Below are 25336 nucleotides of genomic sequence, written 5' to 3'. Positions count from 1 at the left end.
TAAATCAGATCATAATAAGCTCCTCGGTTTCCCTACATGAAAGCCAGGCAAACCAGGAGGTAGCAGGGGCTGTTCCTGCAGTTAATGAGAGGAGCATATGTCAGAGGACAAGGGGAGAATGGTTGAAGAGGGGCAGATGAACGTATGCAGTTACTTTTTGTAATTTTCCTAGCATTGCAGAATATAAAACTCAGATCCCACTGTCAGTCTACAACCATCACATGTAAATAGCCATTCTGTCACAGCTCCAGGCATGAAAATAGCAGGTAGGGATTACATGGCTGATTGTTAAGAGTGGATTACCACTGACACATCAACCACTTCACTGCAAATGGAGAAGAAGGAGCAGGAGGGTCCCAAGAAATTAGAGTCTGACTCAATATTTTTTATGTATAATAACACTACTCAGTGCAAATGCAAAAACAAGATCCTTACCATCGTTAGTCCTGGCTGCATTCCAGCTCGAATGGCTTCAATCTGAGTAGGCGTGAACTGAATTGTATTCCTGCGAGCAATTTACATTGCAAATGTCAGAAAAACTGCAGAACACCCTTGACAGTGAGCACAATGTTGCATTCTAATACTTTCATTAGTTCTTCAGAGGAATACATAAGAGTGTTAAAGCCTCCCTATGCACATTTTGTCTCTATTAAGACTTAAATATCAAATCAAAAATCTAAAAAGCTTTCATTTTCCACTCGGTGTAGGAGTTTTGGGATGTTGAGAATAGTCGTAACACATAAGTGGAATGTATTAACAGATGCAAAGCAACAGCAAACAAGTAAATGTCCCAAATATTTGTTAGAAATGTTGCCCCATAATACTGAACACCAACAAGCTTGTGTAAAAACATAGATAGAAGCTGCTTAAAACTGGAAAAGTCTGGTGGTCCGGACTGAGTCTGCTTAATTTGGCCTCGTTTCCACTGAGCGGTCCGGTCCATTGAGTGCTGGACCATCGAGGTGCATGTGGGGTGTAGACCGATGACGTAGCTGTGTGTCATAACGGTTCGACTACACCGATTCTCTCCAGTGTCCCTAACCTGGATTCCATCCTGTGATGAAGGTCGCTGGTTGGTTCCATTTTTCTATGGATCTACAACCAACGTGGGACCGGAAATGGTACGAATCAGTCGGGTCCAGTCCGGTCTGGAACGCTCAGTGGAAACGTGTGCACACTGCCTTTCTGAACCAAAGCATTGTAACAAAACCACAAGACTAAAGTCCTCATCAGGAATTGTGAGGACGAGAGCCAAAACTTTGCAATCCTTGTTCACTTATTCAAACGTTAGATTTCTCGGATTAATTTTGTCCGTATCAACATGTTTTACTGCTACTTTGGAATGACGAATGTAATTCGCACGACAAATTCGCGTAGCCTTTCCTTCTCTCGCTGCGTGTCGAATTCGCTGCTCCAATCGAACTGCTGCCATATCGCCGCGCCCGTCGCTCAAATCGCGCTGCAGGATTTCAGATTGCCTCAATTCGCGTCTGTCTGACTTAACATTGAAACTGGCCACCTGCTCCCCGTGAGTAGCATTCGGCGTGAATGCTCCTTTTAGAATGTACGAGCCTATGATGTGTAGATTGTTGACAAAACAGTGTGGGAAGCAATGTGTAACACGTTAAAAGTTGTCCTAACAATCCTCCATTCATCCGACCTTTAGACCATGAAAGATCGACCCCTCCCCCCTCTTGTTCCAAACAGGAAGTACCCGCGTCTTGCAATAAGGCCAAAAGTCTCATAGACTTCCATTGAGAAACAGACAGTTCTTTCTCAGTCATTGTATTTGTTAGTATAATCATTCTTGCTCTGATGAATTCCTCCTAACAGTTCTTTCTAGTCCTATTTATTTAAAGATATTTTTCTCTTTAATGTAAGTTATAAACTGACCAATCAGGTGCATCAGTAAAAGCATGTGGTGCCCCCGCTGGCCCCACCTCCAACATTTAATTGACAGATTTCCCCATGATGCTTTCAATGGAAGGGGTGTGGAATTTGAATAAGCCGGAACGAGCTCACTCATGATTGGCAACAGTTCTTCAAAAAATGTGACTCCAACCGACTCGGACTAATCAATGTATCAGTAAGTGACAGCGAAAACTGGCCTAATTTCACGGGGGCTGGAGTCAACACCTTATTATGTCCAGTTCATATAAACAGTCTATGATCCGACCACATTTCGATGAGTTTCTGTCTTATCATTTCTTTACATTTGTCTGCGGCTCATTGGTTGCTTCATTCCTACTCTGTTTACACCACCTGATGATAGGCTACGGTGATCGTTGGGTCCAGTTGTTCAGCTCTGAGCACGGAGTCTATTCAGATTAAGAAATCTCGAAGCAAACCGAAGCCCATTACAATTGGAAACAAACCAAACCCACCCCGAAAGATGGGTCAGAGAGTGGTTCCTGGTCCCTGACTTGGCTCCAGTTGAGTGTTTTTTGAGACAGAAAATTTGTTCCAGATTATCGGGTTCACTCTGGTTCGCTTTAAGTGAACCGGATGAGTCCAATATGAACACATCCTGAGATACAGCTTACTTGGAGTATAATATAATACATTTGTTGTGGGAAGCCTGAAATATTTGTACTACTTGACATGAAAAGAAGCCAAGAAAAGGCTTGATGAAATAGTCCAACTTTGTAACCAGCCGTGCTACACAGACAAACCTACAGGTTGCTTACCGTTTGGGCTGGTTGTAGGGATACGGTCCACGGTTAGGAGTGACATACGGCTCCACAATCAAGACCTTCTCTTCCTCTTTTTCTTCCACATCTTCATTGGCCTTTCTCTTCTTCCCCTTGTCTGCTTTGTTCTGATTGGGAAACTTGATTCTAGACATTTAAAGAGAAGCGAAGAAAATAAAGTTTGCAGTTCTATGACTTTGTTCCAGCAACACATTGATCATTTTACCTGAAAGGAGGGACTTGAAGGTCGGCGTTCTCCTCAGTGACTTTTATGGAGTGACCGGGGAAAGAAGATTTCAAATGTTCAAGGGAAAGAAAAGTGTCGTTGAAATCCAGCGTAGAGATTTGGTTGGGCATTTTGGAGTAGTGGGCACTGCCCGGGTCGCCGTAGCCAATGATGATGTCGTGAAGCCAGTCTGGGACAACACATTCTGTGTTCATCAGGTTTCTGATGGTCTCCAAAACTGCCTACAGTCAAGAGAAAAGGGATACGGTTTCATTTTCTATTGGAATTCAACCGATAGTTTAACTGGATGATGAGGCTGATGAGACACTGGGTGATGTGTGGAGCTGTCTTTTTTTTCTGAACCAGACACATTAAGCACTCAGACTATGTTTGTGAGAGAAAAAAATTGACAGAAAGAAAGGCTTCTTCCTCATTAGTTCCACTATTCAAGCTCTAAAAAATATAAAATGAATTCTTCAAAATGATTGAAAGTTCTGGCTGTGAAGAAAAGTGTGGGATCAGACACAACAGACTGAGCAAAGCCATCATTAAGAAGTGCTAAAATATCAAGCTTTCTCTGCATTTAAGAGATGAGGATTTTCATTAAAAGTTTGGCATTTCTAGAAGAATAACAGGATTCTAAAGAGGATTATTGGATTGATAGCAGCACTAAAGTTACTCTGACTCACCCTGCTACTGAGGACATAGTGTGATACAACACGAAAGTGATTGACGACCAAAAGTTCATGTCAAACAACAAGTTCCACTAATCAAACTGTCCCCACCAATCAACTTTAGAAACATATAGGAAGCAGGCATGAGTGGGTTTGTGTTAAAATATAAAAGATAGAGTCAACTTGATAAAAGACCCAATGTATAAATACTACTAAGTGAACAATTTATACTGTCACAATACATATAAATAATTATACTAACAAGCAAAAACACAAGAGTTTAGTTAAAATAATCTTATTTTCTAATATTATTATGTTTCAGATTTCTATTATTTTAGCGAAAAGTAGAAGTTAAGATTAAATGTTAGTAATTACAAAAACAACAAAATTATTAAATCTTTTTTCTTCAACATAAATAACCGATAACACTTTAGATGACGTTGTGCAAAGCACTTAATATAATGTTGACAAAAATAGTTAATAAATCCGTTAAGCCTGTAAACCGTTTATTAATATGGCCTCATTTTGGATTAACATGTAAAGTATGTTAATAAACCTTATTCGGGTTATTGTGCTAATAAATGTCTTACTAATACCTTATAAACACGTTAATAGTGTTTGATAAAGCTTATTAAGGAATATTTATAAAGTGGTACCAAAAAACATTTTTAAAGTTACATTTATTATTTTAACATAAGAAAAAAGTGATAAATCTGAGCATTTTCTTTTTTTTATCTTGTCACAATTTAACTAAAAAATAAATGAGTTGGTCACTTTTATTTAAAATTAACCAAGCGTGTCATTTTTTCATTATTTTTGCAGTTGAATCATTTGAAAATGTTTGAATGTTTTATTTTATTTTGAAATAAAGCAAAGTTTAATGTGAAATTTCAAATGCTTCTTGCAGAGTTTCATAGACTACAACAAAAGCAGCCGCTTTAAAATGTGTTTGTTCTGCTAAAGCCTTAAATTAAATAATACCAAAAGATATTACAACTTTTAGAAAAACCGTCCCGACTGTAGGCTGTTTGGACTGGAACAAACATAAAATCTCTGGAGGGACTGCCGATATGAAGTGGCTTCATAAAGGAGAGCGAACCTTGAAATTGTTCTCTTTGGGTTTTCGCCTCATGATGATGTTGAACGTCTCGTATGGATCTTCGGTGCCGCTCTGGATGCTGCTCGTCATGTCTTGTTGGTACTGGTTCGGGTCCAGCCACACTCGGAATGTTCTGTTGTCCCCGTGAAGCTTCGGCTTCGGTTCAGGTCCTGCATCACAACAGAATCAGGGGGTCAATAACTTATATAGTTCTGAGACATGAAGAGAGATGAAGCTGTGGGGCAGAACGCAGGAGGATGTCACTAATCTTATCTGCTTCCAACATGTGCAGTTATGTGGGAAACCATCAAACCCCATTACTGGAATGAGGGGGGGGCAGCTGGAGAGTGGAAGCTACATCCTCTAGATAATACGATAACAATGAAGAACGTTCATCAGGAGCGTCTTCCATTATTTAAGGTAAGATTAAATTAGTACCTGAAGAAAAATGTTCAAGACTTTATTGTAGAGATTCTTAAACGCCAAAACGCAGATTCTCTTTCAAACTTTCACTAAACACAAACATTTGTGAAGGATTGTTGAATCACCCAGTTAGCTAAAGTGCCACAGATAGTTTGGGTCCATTCCCTGACATGGTGTCTATTTACAGAGTCCTTCCTGCTGCATATTTAATCCAAGCAGATGAGACAGCAAAGGAAGAGTGCTCCAGTGTTCTCTCCGATAAAAAAAGGCTAAACTAGGTGAATGCACCTTTAAGGTTAGTCTGGGCTGCAGACAGGAGTTTTCTTTTTGTTTGTTTACTTTTCATGACGGATCAATGGTTTGACTTTGGTTACAATACATAAAAAAAAAAACAATCAATTCTATCTTTTTGGGGTCACAGAAAAGTCAGTTACACATACTCGGATACAGATAAGTAAAGATACTTTCTAACTAATTAGCAATAAAAAAATATATAAAAATTGCCACTTCATATGAACATTGTTTTGTACAAATAAAGAAAAAGAACTTAAGCTTACGACTCGCATACATATCATGTCCTCTAGACGTACCTTCTTCAATTACGCGGCCCTTCTCGTCCAGCATACCCTGCACCTCACAGCCTCTCACATACGCCAGCCCGGTCTGCTCCACGAAGGGCTGGCGCCGGTCGAAGCGGGTGCCGTAGGGCAGGTTGGGCCGTACGGTGATCAGGAAGCAAACGTCGTGCTTACGCAGACCTGAGGGAGGTTGGATGGGAGGAGGAGTTAGAAACAGGGCTGCATGATATTAGTAAAACGTGCAATTAGTAAACAATATGGACGCGGACCGGTTCCGATACCGGACACAGATCAGGCCAGGGTTAGGTCACCGTTCTGGTACCTCATCCGACAAAACAATGGCACCCCTGATTTCAATGGAACAGCCAGCATGTCAAAAGCTGGGGACACCCAAAACGTCAAAAAATGGACGTGGGGCGGTACTTAACCAAACGTCAACATGTGACAACTTGGGAATGGGAATATGTTGGGAGAACATGCCAACTCTACACAGAAAGGACCTAGCCGGTCTTTGAATCGAGGCCTGTTAGCTGTGAGGTGGGAGGGCCAACAAGATATCAACATGAAATTTCCAAAATATGCATATAAACACTATTTTCATGTAAACTATAATAGAAATCAAGGAAAGGAAAGTGGTTATGAAATGAAATAAAAAAGTTCAGTGTTGGAGGCAGCACATAACTAGTCCTGAAAAAGCCATGAGGCCAGGAAGCAAAGGTCAGGGGTCAAGTTTCACTGGGATGCAGTGAGGCTTTAGAAAGGGGAGTGATTAGGACTCGCATTAGGAGAAGATAAAGCACAGGAAGACTTTTACCTTCCCACTCATGCTTGATATGATCTTGCACATTGAGGTTAACGGTGACATCGGCTCGTACGCGTGCGGGCCAGCTCTCTCCTATGTTGGGCTTGGCGACCTCCACTATGGAAAAGGTGGTAATGGTCTGAGCCATCCTCGCCCAGCCGCCAAACACCACGCCACCATACTCTGACTGCCTGTGTGGAGAAAAAAAACACAAGAAGTTGGAACAAGTCTTACTGAAGAATGGCCTGATTTAAAGCTAATAATGGTGTGAATGATCAGTAAGAATTCTCACTATAGTGATTCTCCTGCTCCTTCCTGTACCTCAATCACACTTTCAGCGATTTAAGCAATCTTGGTATGAAAACGTTCAGCTCATTCAAGACATCACTACTTGTATTTTTGATATTCATAACCGTTATAGTTTTGAAATGTTGAGCAAAATATGCCCCATAGGAAACGAATGAGAAATTCTTCAAATTTCTACATTTTAAGTAGATTAACAACAAGCCTCTAAATATATTCGTGTGCTATGTTTTCATCTTTTATAGTAAATTTCAAAACATTTGGAGTTAAGCTAATATTTTAGCAACATGCTAACGTTTTTGACTAACTTAGTTTACTGAGTTTAGCTAGTATTTAAGAAACAAGCTAGCTTTTTTGGTTTATTTGGTATCTACTGAGGTGTTTTTATGCTAATTTGGAATTTAGAAAATATTTTAGCAACAGACTAACATTTTTAGTTAATTTAGTTTACTGAGGAATTTTAGGCTTATATGGAGTTTAGCTAGTATTTAAGTAATGTGCTAGCTTTTTTTTTTTTTTTTTACTAATTTGACATCTACTGAGGTTTTTTATGCTAATATGGAGTTTAGCTAATATTTTAGCAACATGATGGCGTTTTTAGCTAATTTGTTAAGGTTTTAATAGGCTAATCTGGAGTTTAGCTTCTGGTTTAGCAACAGGCTAACATTTTACTTTGGAATTTTAGCTAGTATTTAAGCAATGAGCTACATTTTTGGTTAATTTGTTATCTACTGAGGTTTTTAGGCTAATCCAGAGTTTAGCTTTTTTTTAGCAATAGGCTAACGTTTTTGACTAACTTAGTTTACGAAGAAATTTTGGGCAATGTGTGGCTTTAGCTACTATTTAAACTATAAGCTAGCTTTTTGGGGCTAATTTGGAGTTTAGCTCATATTTAAGCAACACATGAAATATTTTCACAAAATTGGCAATTTTACTTCAAATGTTTCTGAAATTTAAGTCAACTTCAGCCCTCTTTCATAATTGTTTAACAAAATTTACAGTCTTTTAGAAAATGTAAAATTTTGCAAAAAGCTTTTGCATTTTCAGCAAATCCCTTCAGAAATTAAAGTAAATTGTGTGACCATTTTCAGCAAAAAGCTTCAGTCTCTTCAGCGACTACTTTTAGAAAAAAGTATTCACACTAGCATTATCGCAGGTAATCCAACTTTTCTAGTTAGACTAATAATTGACGTTTACAGAAACAAGATGGCTGTTCTGTGAACACCGCTATCCACCCATCTTACCATGGTTTCATTCTCCAAACCACATCCTCAATGTCCTGTCTAATCTCGTATGTGGACTCCAGACGAAAGAGGTTGAAGTTCCTCAGCAGGTAGTCATGGAGGGTCAGGAACTGAAGATTAAGCTTTGGTAGAGCAAGGCAGCCTAAGAAAGACGGCAAAACTCCAATATTTACCAAAAAGAAAGAATTAAAAACAAATGACAATAAGCTGCTATTTAATGTCATAGCTAAAATAGCTCCAAAAAAAGGTAGCCATTTGTTTGTAGCAGAGAAAAATTAGATTAAAGATTAGCAACAGCCCCCCCTTAGTGTAAGTACTAATAATTCCAACAGTTGACCTAATCACAGTTCACACGTTTGCTCCCAGCACACACCTTCCCCTGAGTAGTACTCTGTCGGGACAATGTTTTCATCCCAGATAATCTTCTCCGTTGGATAAAGCGGCATCTGGTTCAGTTGCTCAATCTGCGAGATCCTGCGCTCATGACGGGACACCTGTGCGTGCGGCAGCGACACAGAGAACACACAGAAACTGGGTTAATGAAAAAAATGCCCCCACTGCGCCCTTGGGCCATTGTTTAGGATTTTTACTTTCTCTCTTTCAAGAAGACACACAAAGAAAAAAAAAGGAATTAGGTCACTCTAACCAGTGTGTTTTATCATTCTTCTTTATAAATATAGCTCTTCAGCTAAAAGTGTCTGCAATGTCCACTATTGAGGCTTATAAAAGGCCAGCCAGGTCGTCATGACAGAAAGCTACACTAATGTGTGCATCGTCTTGTATCTTACGATAGTTATTTCTTACATGTTTGCAGCTATAAATTCACAGTAAATAGTGTTTATGCTTCAAGAAAAATCATAAATCAAACGGAGTATTACATTCTGCTCAAGCCAGTTATTTATTGATCAAAGACAGATATTCATTAAGCAGAAACCACATTATAATAATTACAAATGACTGCTTTGACAATATTATTTTCATGCAAAACCTAAACTTTGACATGCTTAAAAAAAAAGTAAATCTAGTTTATATCCAATATTTGATCCACAAAATAAAATAATTAAATTAACTTAAAGACCCACTCTAATAAAAATAGTGTTTCTTGATGCTTTTAACATCTTCTTGTAGCATTTTTATTGTAATTGAGGATTTGTATGAAATATTTTAAGATTAAAACTGGTCTTCCGAATATTTTCTTATTCAAATTGTTTGGGAACAGATGAAAACCAGCGGTTTGAAAAAGCTCGGCTTTGTGACACAGCAGCTGTTAGGGGCGGGCTAAAGTCTCCCTTCTCCGCTACAATTCTGAAACAGACAAATAAATCCGTATACGTCTTCATCTTCCTCATCTGAGCTGCTGTCTGGCTCAAAACTGTGCGTCTGGATAGCTGATATTGCTCGAACAGACTGTCGAATCACAGGACCGCTTGACCCCTCCCCCCTCTTGTTCCAAACAGGAAGTACCCGCTGGTTCCAAAAAGCTAAAACTAATAGACTTCTATTGGGAAATAAACAACTATTAGTCAGTCATTCCATCTGTCAGAACAATAACTCTTGCTCTTCTTAACATCTCACTATTCCTTAATTTTTTCATGATATACTTTTTTCTTTATTTAAGTAATAAACTGACCAATCAGATGTCTGAGTAAAAGCATCAAACGTTTGATTGAGCCCGCTTTCGATGGAAGGGGTCTGGACTTCGAACAAGCTCACTCATAATTGCAGATAGTAGTTTCCCTAAAAACGTCACTCCGACCAATCACTGTCGTCTGGCTTCAAATGGCGGCGCCCATAATGCAAAAAAATGGCGACCGAATTGGCTTCATTTTGCTGGACCGGGAGGCATTTTCACACTTGCTTCATCCAATGATAATATATATCTATACAGTCTATGATTGCTCGCCTTTTTAGTTGTTGTGCTATGCTAATTATAGGATCCAAAGTCTAGAAACTGATGAGTTAATTCTAGCACTTCGAGCTACTGGGATGTGTGACGCCAGATAGACCTGGCTGACGCACTAAGCGGGCTGTCGTCTTTCTGTGCAACGGAGACGGAAACTTTGCGTCTTTAACTCCGATCAACTTTCAAATTGATTATTATTTTTTATATTATTTATTAGACATTTTAGGCCCCACATCAGTGGAGAAAACAGTTTTGTGGCCCTAACAATAAAAAGTTTGGGGACGCCTGCTACAAGCTAGCAGGACAAAGTGTAAACAAAGGACTGATGGGAAAGTAGCGAAGCTAACTTTCCGAGGTAACAGTTTGTCTACAACCCAAAAGGAAATTTCTAATAATTTCCTGCTAAACAGCAGAAAATATGTCTTAAAAAAACAACACAGGTTTTCTGATTTTGGCTAAAAACTGCATAATCATAACTGAATGACGGGGAACTATTTCACAATAGAAAGGGACTTTAAAGCGAAAATACTTGTTTATATACGTATTACACAATCATGATCTACTACAGCATCTGCTCTTTCATTCCACTGAAAAGTCATTAACATGCCGTAGTCTCCCAATGTGAGTTTAGGAAGAGTCTCTGTGACACAAATGTTATTATGAAGTTTTCAGTGAATAACTGTGTTCTGCATAATTTATTGTAATCATGTAGATTTATCTCTGCTACAAATATGTAGATGCTTCTCTCTGCAAGTGCTGATTGAACAGACTCGAGGCAGCGCCATAAACATACAAGGAAGAACATTTCCTGCATCTGCAGGAAAACTCCAACTCGGATTCAGCAAAAGACACGTTTGGAACCATTTGTCATAGAAAGTTATAAATAATATCAGAAAGGTCGAGTGGATTTATAGAAAATTGTCATCGAAAGAACACGAGAAAATGAACTCGGATTATTTGGAAATATCTGATGCAAATTCACACAATAGATGATAAGATTAAAACAATTGCAGAATAAACAAACATTTAAATAATTATATATCTAAAAAACAAACCAGCAGCTCAAGCAGGAAGTCTTTCTCAATGGTGGTGTCCTGTCCTTCAGGCAGCTCTGGCAGCAAACACAGGTACGAGGCCACCCGGTGGAGCATGTTGGGACTGCAGAGAAAGATGAGGTAAACATCGCATAAAAATGCATTTGCAAATTACAAATTTAGCTCATATTATCCAGAGCAGGGATAACAATAAGCAGATAATAACTAATTGCAGAGCAGATATAATGATGTGGTGTTGAGTGAAATGGTGAAGATTAAGGGGAACAAAAACAACCTGGTGTCTATTCAAATGAGGTCAATTCAGTCCCCGAATAAAAAAGTGTTGAGATAACCTTGTTTGTTATTTGTGTGTGTCTGTTGCTTCACAAAGCAGTTCCTGGGTTTGCTGAGACGCCGTGCTCCCGCTCAGTCAGCGTGAGTGTCGAGGGTTGAGGGCACAGCGATGAGACAGGATTATGAAAATCAAAGCCTTTCTCTGTCTCAGAAAGCTGAGGCGTGGCTCTCTGCATACAGACCTGTTCTAATAAAGCTGACACACTGTGACACAGGCAAGGTCTGGTGCAGAGGGAAGGACAGGCCTGGACACAGTGACAGGTCTGGACAGCCACACGTGGCACTGACCCACAGTGACCGTGTATGTGCATCCATTTAGATGCTTATTAAGCGGTGGGCGGCTATGCTGACAATGGTGCACTTTGGTGGTTCTGTGGACCAGCGATGGGTCGTGACATGGAAGTGGTTGTTTTAAGCAATAAAACGAAATACTAAAGACAAACACAATACATTTATATCTATACATCGATATTTCAAAATTTGGATGATGCTTGATTGGAAAACTAAAATATAAAAAGTAAAATAAAATGTATGTCCATATATACACATGTAAATGATGCCATTATTACCAGGGGTTTCCCAATCCAATTATGTGATTGGAAATCAGGCCGATCATGTAGTTTCAGACAAAATCGAATGTTGCATCCCGATCAGAGTCTCTATTGTTTTGTCTTAAGGCAAACAACGACCTAAAAAGACATTTCAAATGAAAAAAGAGTGGGCTTTTGCTTCTTTTTAATGGGAAACTCTCTATATACGCTGCCGACAGAGATGACTGTTGTCATGGGACGGTCTACAAAATGCAAGAATGTTAGTAGCTAGTGATAAAAACTCAAAATATTCAGACTACAACTATTATTTTGGAAAAAGGGTGAATAACATGAATAAATTAATAATCTAAAAAGCAACAAACTTTCTCTCATGATAATTATGTCCTATAATTACTAGTCCATGGTTAACTTTTCTATTTTTGCTTGAATGTTTAAGTCACTTCACAGAAGTAATTTGTTTCTGAAGTCCTTCAGAGTAAACTATATTCATATATATGATCATAATTTGGATTTGGAACAACAAAAAACAAATTATTTGTAAAATATTAGTTATTTTTGTGAACTCTTTTCATATCCGGAAGTAAAAAGACTCAATTTATGAGGCTCCGCCCATTTCATGACATCATCCTAGAGGCGTCCTCGTCAGTGTGTCACCCACAAAACAAACATCCCTTTTAAAAAAAAAAATATTGATGTACATAGACAGCTTGATTTATATAGTTGAAAATGTGAAAGTTTGAAATGGCACACACTACGACTATAGTGTTGCTGAATTTACGTGTTTTATCAGCTTTTCATGATGAAAATGTTGTGCTGTCCTGTCCTGAAATAAACTCCCCATGTTTGGAGTGTCTTCATTGTGTGTGTGTGTGTGTGTGTGTTTGTGTGAGCAGGAAGTGCTGTGTTGTGTTGTACTTAGCGGATAAAGTGGGAACACCAGTTGACTGGGAGCTTAGCCCATGAGTGGCACAGCTGGAATAAACTGGCATTAGTGAGAGATGTTTGAATGAAAACTGCCTCGTTAAATATGATGGGCGTATTTGGAGTTACCCGCGAGGCGCTCTGGTGACAGCGAAGGAGAAGCCGGGAACAATGCAGCGCCGGCTGTATTCAAGACCCAAACGGAGGGAAAAGGAGGACTAGATTCTAAAAATATACAAATGCTCCAGCTAAGTCTTTACCTGAGTCAGCTCAGCTTAGCTCATAATATTCAGACTGGAGGGTTTAAGTATTTATAATTCACTACAGATTTAAAAAAATGGAAACATAAAAAACTTAAAGTCCCTCTCCAATCATATTTTGATGTTTTATAAAAGAAATAAACCTCGGTGGTCTTTTAACTATTCAGTTTTTAGACAAAAACATTGTAAGGAAGTAAGCCTCCACTGATATCCCATCATCCCTTTATTTACACTCTCTACCTCTAGCTTACAGCTTCTCACACCCCTAAGATAACATTACCGGTTCAACAAAAATGGCGAGCAAAACGATTTTTGAGCCAGTTCAGACGAGGAAAATGTTAACTTCAGTCCACCCATCTCCCTGTGTCACAACAGAGAGCTTTCTCAAACTGCAGGTTTCTATTTGCTCCTGATTTATCACAATTTGAAAATAGAAATCCTCAGAAATGCAGTTTCAATGTTAAATGATTTTATATATGTCCTGGATCATGAGAAAAATGCTGTAAGAACATGTCAAAAACACCATTTTCATTGGAGTGGGCCTCTAAAAGTCTTTAAAAACATGCTGTCATGCAATTAATTTTTTGTGCGATTATTAATCGTGACCTGCAATTAATTAATCTAATTAATTGATTTCAATTGCAATTATATTTAACCTAATAATTGCTGTTTAAAGTCTCACTTTGAGGTATTTTATTTAAATTTGTGACACTGTGGTGAAAAAAAGATCAAAATAAAACTAAAAAGGGGAATTCATTATGTTTTGTTTTATTTTTATTATAAAAGACTCCCAACATTTACTTTGACACCACAGAGGGGTCATTTCTTTTCAGTCTGGAACAAATAACAATATATATATATCAGGTCCAAAGTGTTCTAATTTACTACATCAAAAACCAGTAGAAACACTTTTCTGACCAAATCCCAAAAATATTAACACATAATTCTTATTAATACCATAATTCAAATGTTGATCAACTTTGTTCCACAGTTTATCACAACAGCAAGAAGACAGTAGAAAAGACATGAGTGATTTTATCATTTCCTTTAACCTGTTTGGGTGAGTTTGATCATTTTAGTGACTGAAATGAAGCAGGAAATAAATAGAGAAGAGAACCTAAGAAGGAAGAAATAAACGTTTGTGTTGTTATCTGGACAAAATGATGCTCTTTTTAACATGACGATCACCTTTCTCAAGAAGGAGGCAGAGCGGAGCGCTGAAGCTGTTACCATGGCAACCACATATTAAACAGTCAGTTTTTGTAAAAAGTACATTAAAAAAATAAACTTAAAAATAGGCCTATAACAGGACTAAAGTTCTAAAAATGTATTGAATATTGATATTTTTTTCTTAAATGAGAGGGATAAAATGCTCCTCTAGGTGTACATAACACGGAAGTGACAATCCGACACAAAAGTGACATTAACACGATTAAAAGGTGCTAAAATGTCTGTAATTAATTAATGGTGATTAACGCAATTAAAGTGACAGCCTTAGTTTAAAACTTTGTTTTTTTTGTTCAAAACCAGTCTCCTGTTTAGTGTGCACTAAAGAGAAAATCAAAACATCTGGTATTATGTCAGAAATGTTGAGATCATTTCAAGCAGCAGCAAATTAAAACAGAATCTCAAATCAGCAGACCACCTTTTTCTGCTGCTTTAAACAACACTAAAGCACGCCAACACGAAAGCTTGTTTAACAAAGTAATGGTGCTTTTTGACTCCTGGGTAAGATAATAAGATATGACAAACACAGCTGTTGAAAGAGTTTATCTTCACGCCACTGCGAATCGATTAAATTAATGAGGCGTGCCTTTCTCTGGCTGGTACCAGCTGCCTGTTCAAAGCCTCACTAGCTGCCTTTTAGCAGAAACGTCAGGCAGCTCTGACACTGCAGCTACATCATATCCCAACCATACCTGTACAAAACATGTATGATTTTAATGTGGTTTTATAATGACAAAGGTGAAATAATAACATTAAAATAAGCTTTTTGTGTTAAAGAAGATAAGTAGAGCGTTTAAATCACTTCTTGCAGTCGTTATTTAAGTATCACACACAAAAACTCAACAAACTGACAGATGCAATTCCTGCAAACACAGCAGCTTGATATTTGTTTTTCCAGGGTTTGTTTACTTACCTAAGATGGCCAAAGTGTTTGGTCAAGGATTCCCGAGTGTCCACTGCTGCGACGTTGGACATCGCAAAGTCGTTCAGCTCTGGAAAATGAGAGAAGGCCGCCCTCTGCAAGACGAAAAATATATGTTACTGCTGTCATGAGAGTCACTTTTTTGTGTGCTAAATTCCTCATGACCTATAAATTCTTATTTAATTCATCTATTTTGATTGCATATAATAATTTTAACTTGATAACTGCAGTGAAAAGCATAATTTTGAGGCATTTTCATTAAAATTTGTGACATTGTGGCGCAGAAAAAATACCACAAAGTGTCTTTTTTTAAATTGTAACAGACTTATAAATTTACTTTTAGAGGGTATTTTTTTCCATCTCAAACAATAAAGAAAAAAAATGACATCAGTGAGAAAACCTTTTAAATCAAACCAAAAATATCGACCACAAACTTTTTACTAATATCAAAATACAAATATTATCATTCTTTGTTCCACACTTTATAACAACAGAAAGACAGTGGGAAAGAAATTAGTGATTATATAGTTTCTTTTAACCTTTTTGGTGAATTTCGACATTTTGAAGACTGTATGAAGCAGAAGATAAAGAAAGAAGAGAGTCTAAGAAGGAGAAACTGAACTATTAAGACTTTGTTTTTTTTTTTTTAAATAAACTTTTCCTTCATAATCTGGACAAAAACATGCAGGAGGAGACAAACCTCGTAAATGATGCTTTGCTTATTTTCCCGTGACGATCACTTTCCTCAGAGAGGAAATAGTGAGTTCAGAGCGCAGTTGGTGCATGCCATAGGAAGTGCGCGCACTGAAGCCGTTACCATGACGACGCACCATATTTTAAATAGTCAGCTTTTTTGTGTTAAACTATTTAATCGTAAAAATTAGGGCAGGGAATCTACTAAAAAAATTTAATTAATTCATCGCAAACCTGAAGAAAAAAAATAATTGTTATTAATCGCAATTATTATTATTGTTGTTTTGTTTAATGTTCTTTTTGTTTTGTTTAAAATAATCTGCTTTTTGTGAAAAATTATTTAAGCTCAAAAATTAGGGCCAATAATCGATTAAAAAAATTATACTAATTAATCGCAAACTGAAAAAAAAATGTATTGTGATCAATCGCAATTAATATATTTTTTTTGTTTGTTTGTTTGCTTTGGTCGGCTATTATGAAAAACGATTCAAGCTTTAAAATTAGGTCCAGGAATCGATTAAAAAATATAACTGATTAATCGCAAACATGACAAAAAAATAATCGTGATTAATAGTGATTATTATTAATTTTTTTTGTGCGTTAACACATTAGTGTTCACAACCCTATTAAAATTATAACAGGACCGAAGTTCTAATTAATTATTTTTTTTCCATAAATGATCCTATGGTCTGATAATGCGCCTTCCAGGTGAGCATTATCAGACATTAACGGACTTCACAGAAGCATGAGACTAAAGCGATAAAAAAAAGATGCTAAAATATCTTTAAATAATTAATCACAATGATTTGAAACCCCTAAAAAATATATTATTATAAGTTTAAACTATAAATTAACTGGAAAAGTGTGTCAATATCAAGAACTTTAAGTTTTTCTTCAATTTATAAAAGCTTTTTCAAAAACATAAAAAAATTGAATATACATAAAAAAAGAGCACACCAACAGAAGACGGATAGAAACTCTGCCGATCTTTGATGAAGTCGCTGTTTACCTGCAGGGAGGTGATCTTGTCATAGTGTAACGTGGTCATCTCTTTCTGTGTGAGCGCATTTCCTGTCTGATCATTGATCTCAAAACCAGAGTAAAACTTCAGCATGTCCAGAAGCTGCAATAAAAATAAAAACACCACATGTGATTTGTGTCATAAAGAAAACAGGTTTTGAGTCATTGAAAGGACATTTACCTGACAAAAGAGGTGGCCCTCCGTTTCTCTCTTAAGGAGACCGGAGAGTTGGCATCTGACCACAAGGTGCGAGTCGTCCAGGACGGTGTTGAACCATCGTCTGGTGGGCAGCAGCGCCTGGAGACAAAAGGCCGTCAAAGCATTTGATGGAAAATTTTTCAGAATAAAAGACGAACAAATATATGTATTAATTTGATTTTTTCAATTAATACATATACTGACTTAACAACAAAATTTATAAGAAGAAAACACATAATAGAAAATCACCAAAAACAGTGACTTTTTCAAATGTGAAAGACATACACTTCAGTTTATTCATTCAAAGCTGCAGCACCTGAATCCCCAACTATGAAACAAATAAACAAATATCTATAAGCGACCTTTGAATGTAACATAATCCCATCTATACGGATGAAACCGGATCTTTTTCCCTACAATCATATTTAGGTTCTCATCAGAATGGGAAGTATGGATTTCTGGCGATTGAGGCTTTGCGAAAGGATAGTGCTGAAGGACATGGAAAGTCTCTGGAGACAGCAGGCTGGCTGACCACAAGCTGCTGGCAGGAACTGCAAGGCTAACCTGTCAGCAAAGAGCCAGATGAAATCTATGGAGCCTCTGCGTTAGACAGATTTGATCTGCTACGGCAGCAGAAATGATCGTCTCGTGTCACAACATGTCTTCACCACAGCCTCATTTGCAGGTTTGACTCTTGTTTTCCATTCATGTCTTCATTAACACAATTTATGAATGTGATTAAAATAGAAATGATTTTACTAAATCTAAACATACCAAAAAAACATCCAACAAATAAAATAAAAACAATGATAAACATTAAAAATGACCTATAACTTCCTGTTTGAGGCAGATATGAAAAATAAACTCACTGTATGTAGGTGCAGTTCACTAACTAACCTCTAGGGCATATGTGTCACAGTCAAGGCCCGGGGGCCGGATCCAGCCCTCCAGATCCTTTTATTTTATTATTATTAATGACCCGATGTTAAGGTTTAAGTTCATTTATTCTGGAATAATGTTCCTGCGTTTTAATCATTCATGATAATGTTAAAGAGTTACACTTTTAAAGTTTTAAAAATTGGCTTTCTGCTAACTTTTGGACAATTTTGTCATTTACTAAGATTTTTTAGGCGATTTTGGAGTTTAGCTAATATTTCAGCAACATGCTAGCTTTTTTTGGCTAATTTTGTTTTTTCCTTTTAATTTTTTTAGGCTGTTTTGGAGTTAGGCTAATATATACACGCTAGCTGTTTCGGCTAATTTAGGCTTTTCTATTTAAGTTTTTTTAGGCTGTTTTGGAGAAAAGCTAATATTTACACACTAGCTGCTTTGGCTAATTTAGGCTTTTTTCAGTTTTTTAGGATATACTGAAGTTTAGACATTGTTTCAGCTGCATGCTACCTGTTTTGGCTAACCTAAGTTTTTTTGTTTGTTTGTTTTTTATGCCATTTTGGCATTTGGTTAATATTTTAGCTGGCTATCAGCTTCAGTGTTTTCATCTATTTATTTGAGCCTTTTCAGCATTTTCAGCTACCAGCACTAGCATCTTCAATGGCCAAATTCAGCTAAAAGCATTCACACTAGCATTTTTACCAGGTAATGCATTATATCTAGTTCATAATTATGTTCAAAAGTTACGGTTATGCAGTTGTAAAAATTAAACAACAATTAAAATAAGGTGCGTTTTGGATTTTTTTGCCCCTTGTGCGATTGAGTTTGACACCCCTAGTTGAGGGGGTGTTGAACAATGTCAAAATGACATAATGTCAGTGAATATGATTGCAGTTTTTGAATAAAACTTCAGCTCAGTGAAAGCCAAGAGTTGGACAAAAATCTCAAATTAATAACATTTTCTTACCTCCAAATCAATTATGAGCTCAATGAATCTTTCACAGTAATGGACTTGGTCCATTGACAGCGGCCCTGTGGCAAACAGACATGACAAAGATGAGTATTTTACTATAGAAGATGCTCAGTTAAAGTGCAAAAAATGATTAATGTCAGAACACTAGATGGTAACATTTCCACAAATTTGCAGCCAGCAAACATGAAGACAACACCAGCCTGCCCTGCAAAGTGGACGAGCCCTCACAATGAGATGCTGCAAGGCCAGCTCAGCAGCATGCTGGGAGCTCAGCCCTCATTAAGCATTCCTGCTTCTCTGTGTGAGTCTTTGTGTGTGTGCGTAGTTAAAGCTGAGACGTACAGCAAGCCAATAGAGTGATACTGACCCTGCTGGGTTTTAGATTGTAATCAAGTCTGTCAGAATGAATTTTATCTAAATACACTCTGTTTTTAGCATTCAGGTGGGGGGCCCGTGTGTCGGCCTGTGTTACGACATCACCGTCAGCGCCTGTAGCTGTATAGCAGCTGGACTGCATGTTCCTTAAGATTAAGGATATATTGGTGCCAGTATTGGTATCATCTCCTTAATTTGAGATCATAGCAAAAATTCCACCATTATAGGCCACAATGTTTCTGTCTTACTTTGACCAGGAGTTAAGCAGAAGAAGTGCTCAGTTTAGCACAGGCTTGGTCCCCCATGTCCGTCTTGCGTCAAACGCGCATAAGGGAGGGGTCTGAACCATAGACCATTAAAAAAAGAAAAAGGCTTTAGCTGTTCAAGTAACACAATCCAACTCCCAACTCGTCATTTATGGTTCAGGCCTCCTCCGTGTCTCTTTTTGACGTTTGGGGTAACTCCAACTCGTCGTTTTTTCAACCACATCCGCCTGTCTTGAAACAGTGTGACATAAAGCGGCTGCTCGGACTGCTAACTATGTTAAAATGTTAAGAACATTGTTAGCCCAAAGCTAAAAGCTAGCTTTGTTAAATACACAACTAACCCAAAGCTAAAATCTAGCTATGTTTTTAACCATACGTAGCGGCTCGCTAGCTATTTTGAAATGTTAAAAAAAAAACTAGGCCAAAGCTTAAACCTAACTTCGTTAAAAACGTAGCTAGCATAAAGCTAGAAGCTAGCTTTGTCAAAAACATAGCTAGCCCAAAGCTAAAAGCTAGCTTTGTCAAAAACATAGCTAGCGCAAAAGTAAAATATAGCTATGTTTTTAACACAGGTAGCAGATCACTAGCTATAGTAAAATGCTAAAAACATAACTAGCCAAAAGTAAAAATCTAGCTCTGTTAAAAACATAGCTAGCGCAAAGGTAAAATATAGCTATGTTTTTAACACAGGTAGCAGATCCCTAGCTATGGTAAAATGCTAAAAACATAACTAGCCAAAAGTAAAAATCTAGCTCTGTTAAAAACAGCTAGCCCAAAGCTATGTTTTTAACACACGCAGCGGAATGCTAGCTATGTTGAAATGTTAAAAAAAAATAACTAGCCCAAAGCTAAAAGCTAGCTTTGTTAAACACATAGCTAGCCCAAAGCTAAAAGCTAGTTTTGTCAAAAACATAGCTAGCCCAAAGCTAAAAACTAGCTTTGAGCCAAAAGTTAAAATCTAATTAAAGCCAAACAAAAAGATGTATTTGAAAAATGTCTTTGGGGAGAAACAAATGAGGTAACCGAAGAAGAACCTTTGACTTCAGGGATGACAACATAAAGCTGCTGTTTACAGACAAAACCAGGAGTCTTTCTTAAAATATGGATTTATAGAGATGGTTTTTCCACGTACCAAGCCGCTCTGCATAAAATGCATCAACTAACGGCAATGTTTCACTTAATTTCAAAGCACTAGTCTTTTTTTTTCTCTTTCTAAAAAATGAGTTTATCCCCACGTAATTTACTAAGTACACACACCCTGTGATGAACTATTTTCTTGGCTTCACGGACTCAGAGGTTAAGGTTTGGACTACGGGTTAGGCTTAAACCACCAAACGGTTCCTGACTGTTTCTGCAGCTCAACGCTCCTCCAGGTGATGATCAAATGCAGAGAATGCGTCATGAACCTAGGTGTGTGACAGCTAATGGGACTTTAACTTTAAATACGATCCTTAAGTATCGATATCGACAAATATTGGCTATTGGTCACAGTTGCATGGAAAATATCGGTTATCGTATCGGATGGAACAAAATGTCTCATCTCTACTAAATAAGAAGACAAGATTATTATAAAAAAGGGGACTCGGCTCATTGGCCTGGTGGTTAAGTGTCCAAAAGCCAGAAGGTCAAGCGTTTGAGTTCCTGGTCATGTCATATCAAAGATTGTAAAAATTAATCCCACCTTAAGTATCCCACCTCAGTTGGTTGGATTGGGAGTTTTAACTACCAAATAGAAACATATTTACATATCCAGTCATGGGAATTTAATGGATCATTTAGCTTGGATATCAAGAAAATGGCCAATAAAACTGAAAAGAAAGCACATAAATCTGAATTCAAGTGCTGGTCTATTTTTCTAATGCTCCATCTTCCATATTTGTTTTTTTTCCACAATGCAAACTTGTATATTTACCTGTTGGTGGAATCGACATGAGAACACCATGAAACTTTTTAATAAGAGCCGAGAGAAAAGTCCTTTCTTTGATTGCCCTGGAAAAGCAAACAGAAAATCAGAGAAGAAAAAAACACAATTGATTTAGACTTTATTTAAAAAAACACAAAGAAAAGAGTCTTACTGCTCAGCCGCATCAGCATCCATCTGATCAAATTTCTTCTTGATTAGATTCCAGAACTTTTGCAGCTTTGGGACTTTCTTCAGCTCCTGCTGCAGCCGAGACTGCAAATATGATGCAAAACCATGTAAGAACTCACTTTCTTTGAGAATTAGTAAATAAGAAAACAAAAACGCATGATTGGTTTGTATGTAGAAGAAAAAAAAAAAAGTGGTAACTAGAAATGTGATCTTACTGGTAAGAGACACATCCACATGGGCAGGGAGACGAGCTGCTGTACCTGTTCTCTGATCAAATCAACCTCCTGCATAGAAACACAAAGGAAGACAAAATGCAGTCGAGGGATTTATTTTTTTATTTTTTTCACAAACCACAGTGCGTGACAATTTTTTAATGCACCTCAGCTCCCAATAAAAGTCTGAACTAAATTATTTACAAGCTTTTATGGGACACAATCGAAGGGCAGCAGGCTATCGCAGCAGATTTTAAATTGAGACATCTGCAGTGTCTGATGCAGCTGTTTAGGATACAAACGACCTGCCAGGAGAAGCACTGTCCTGTCTACTACTGCCACCTAGAGGGCGTTCTAAACAATTGCAGAAAAGTGCACATAAAACATGATTTTAAGAGGATATTTTTTAAAATGTCGAGGAAAATTGCACTGCCACTAAAGTACTTTAACATGATATTTTGATTATCTTATCTTGCTATTTACTTTATTTGTTTTTTTATGATTTACTTTTAATTTTATATGTTTAAATATATTCCATGTATGTAATTTTACTAACTTCTTATTATGTGTTTTATGTGCTAGTGTTTCCTGTGGGGATCCTTTGTACCACCCTCACTAGCGTGGCTGTGGAGTGAACCCAGTTGTTCCGATTTGGGTGGGGACTATGGTGACGTTCCTGTGGCTGAGCTGCCTCCTGGTATAAATTCACAATATACGGTTTCCTCACATCAGAGCCATGCTTTACTTTTACAAGTACAGTCCTGTCTTAATGCTTGTATTCAGTCAGATAAGTGATGTAGATCAACTACTCTGAACGGTTCAAAGCATGAAAAGTTTTTTTTTTTTAATTAAATAAAGTTGGATACTTGAATAAAAACAGACATAAAAAACTCAAATCCCTGGTACCTTTGTTTCTAAAGTATTTGGTTATTGCAGTACAAACCAGACTGTTGAAGCAGTGATCCAGGAAAACCAGGACAACCGTTTCTTCCTTCAGAGAAAGTCCGGCAGCGTTGCCCGTTAACACAGCTTCCATCACACATTTGAAGAAGAATGGGAAGTGGTCGGGCTCCTTTTTGAACACCTTACAAACAAAGAAATGCAAAGAAGATTTGAGTGAGATACCTAGCAGTTTATATAAACATAAATCACTTTTTCTTTTTTTTTGTTTTACCTCCCATGCTGGAACATTTTCTCTAAACTTCTCATTGACAATGCAACAAATAGACATCAGATAAGCTTTGCTGGACACATCTGGTGTGTAATTCACCCAAAGGTAGTTCTCAAGGTATTGGCTAAAACAGAAAAAGGAACAAAACTCAAATTATTAACAGTTTAAAATTGTTATATATTTTTTTTCCTTCCTTTTCCTGCTGGGTTTTGTAGAAACCAAAGGGAAATTCCTCACCTGAATTCAAGCAGCATGATTTTTCTGATAGAAAATCTGTAAACAATTGAAAAATATGTTTAAAAACAAGATTGTTAAGCGCTTTAACAGTCAATTGAAACAAAAAACAGACTTACTTGGACTGGACAATTTCCTGTTCGTAGACATCTTCCATCACCTAAAAAAAACAGCAGAAATCATAATCCACAAAGTAAACCTATAAATCAAAAATAAAAAAATAACACAAAAACATTTCTCTTGTATGTTATGCAGATAAAGCACTGTCAAAATTCAACTCACATAATTAAAAAACTGCAGCAATGAAAGATCTTTCAATCCATTTCAATCTTTCAATTTTATCTACATTTCTTGACTTAATTTAGACTTCTGTTGTTAGTGTCCTAACTCTTTACATCACCAAATTCTGAATAATTCATCGAGAAGAAAAGACAAATAACTGAGGGACTAAAAAGATGATATTCAGCAGTTGATGTCCACTGAAATCTTTCGAAAAGGATCCATATTTAACACGAAAAATAATTCTTACACTATTTAATCAAAATGAGTAAAAAACAGAGATCATGTCACCCTTTTCCACTACCGTGTGTTTACACTGACATCTCTGTCTTACCTTGGGGTCAAATGGCAGCTTATTTTTTGCCTGAGGAGCCCAATACTTATTAGCCAGCTGGAAATATAAAGAAATAAAATAATCAGCACTATAAATAAAAATGCAAGACTTGCATAGTTGTTTAAATGTATCTTTACAGTATATAATGTAAAATCTGTTGATGTTGCTCACCTGAGTGACATATTCTGCATTTATCTGAGACACTGAAGGCGCTGCAACCTTTTTAGCTGGAGGTTCCTTCTCTGTAGTCGCCATCTCTGACAGTAAACGACTGTGTGAAGGATTTTACAGAGAAGATGATATAATAAAGTTGTAAAATCAATAATACGATGTTTAAGCTAGCAACAGAAAAGCAGCGAAGTAAAAACATGAAGAGAATCAATGAACTAGCTGGGAAATTATCTACTTCTAAAAACTAAAAATCTATATTAAATATTATATATATTCTATTTATTTTAGCTAAACGTCAAAGAATAGAAAAGTTAGCTTTCATTTGACCGTTTAGCTAAGCTGCTTATCGGTGTAAACAAACTCGTTTAAGACAAAAAACTTGTAAATATCATAAGAAATGATGCTATCTCATCACCAGAGAAACAAAATAAGATAACTAACCTTAACAGTTAATTACTTCGACATAAGCGCGATGAAAGAAGGACGCCTGGTGAAGCATGTACACAACAACGCGCCGAATACGACCAACTTCCTGAATAGGTACGTCTCGGTAATCCTTCCCCCAAACACAAGGTTCCGCATGTCCGTTTCTCAACTTGTAATGGTTTAAATTTGTTTTAGGGACGACGATTCGTTTGAATTATCTTATTATTTATTCATATTAACTCTGAGAGACCTTAAAGTCTCACGGCTGGCTGTTGTTGTCAGGGTTAAATAAATAAATAAATAAAGCTAGATGTGTATCTTTAGTGTTTTGTAAAATATCTGGAAGATACTGAGCTGCAGCACATCTTTCTTAAAAAAACACTCAAATAGCTTCAAAGAAGTTTTATCCATTATTTCCACAATACTTTATTCTTTAGATTATTTGTCCAACTTTTACTTCTTTATTGCACATTTGTTTATTTTATTTTGTGTCTTACTCCAGTTGCTCAATCGTAATATAGTTTTATTTCAGACACTAAAAACTTTCCAGTCAAGACTTTGAAACATTTAGTGTTTTAAAACTTTTGACCAGTAGTGTTATTGTCTTAGCTTACCTATTAAGCCTGATATGATCTTACATGATGTTATAGATTAAATTTTAGTTATGTATGGGATTTTGTAGGGTTGAAACATATTTTATTATTTGCACAAAATAACAAAATAAAAAAATGTTTTTGACATCTCAAAAACGTGTCAGCATGTTGTTTTTGTAAAAAAAAAAAAATTACC

The 25336-nt window shown here is 37.0% G+C and overlaps 1 protein-coding gene across 1 annotated transcript in view; it reads right to left on the bottom strand.

Annotated features, from left to right (window-relative positions):
* The window catches only part of aqr (aquarius intron-binding spliceosomal factor), a 59055-nt gene extending 34205 nt beyond the window's left edge, over nt 1-24850 (bottom strand). The window contains exons 1-23 of the mRNA XM_024271138.2: nt 24563-24850; nt 24122-24221; nt 23951-24007; nt 23457-23497; nt 23341-23376; nt 23107-23227; nt 22876-23016; nt 21936-22004; nt 21704-21804; nt 21541-21617; nt 18982-19046; nt 17106-17222; nt 16914-17027; nt 15203-15306; nt 10998-11100; nt 8413-8533; nt 8040-8181; nt 6505-6683; nt 5703-5870; nt 4690-4859; nt 2917-3158; nt 2688-2837; nt 436-505 (exon numbers count right to left, since the gene is read on the bottom strand). Coding sequence (XP_024126906.1) covers nt 436-505; nt 2688-2837; nt 2917-3158; nt 4690-4859; nt 5703-5870; nt 6505-6683; nt 8040-8181; nt 8413-8533; nt 10998-11100; nt 15203-15306; nt 16914-17027; nt 17106-17222; nt 18982-19046; nt 21541-21617; nt 21704-21804; nt 21936-22004; nt 22876-23016; nt 23107-23227; nt 23341-23376; nt 23457-23497; nt 23951-24007; nt 24122-24205 — 2472 coding nt within the window. The 5' untranslated portion in view covers nt 24206-24221; nt 24563-24850. The remainder of the gene's footprint in view (nt 1-435; nt 506-2687; nt 2838-2916; nt 3159-4689; nt 4860-5702; nt 5871-6504; nt 6684-8039; nt 8182-8412; nt 8534-10997; nt 11101-15202; nt 15307-16913; nt 17028-17105; nt 17223-18981; nt 19047-21540; nt 21618-21703; nt 21805-21935; nt 22005-22875; nt 23017-23106; nt 23228-23340; nt 23377-23456; nt 23498-23950; nt 24008-24121; nt 24222-24562) is intronic.
* Between the last annotated feature and the right edge of the window lie 486 nt (nt 24851-25336).

Source organism: Oryzias melastigma, linkage group LG22 (assembly GCF_002922805.2).
Source record: "Oryzias melastigma strain HK-1 linkage group LG22, ASM292280v2, whole genome shotgun sequence".
In the NCBI taxonomy this organism is placed as follows: domain Eukaryota; kingdom Metazoa; phylum Chordata; class Actinopteri; order Beloniformes; family Adrianichthyidae; genus Oryzias; species Oryzias melastigma.
This window is presented reverse-complemented; position numbering and strand designations above follow the sequence as displayed.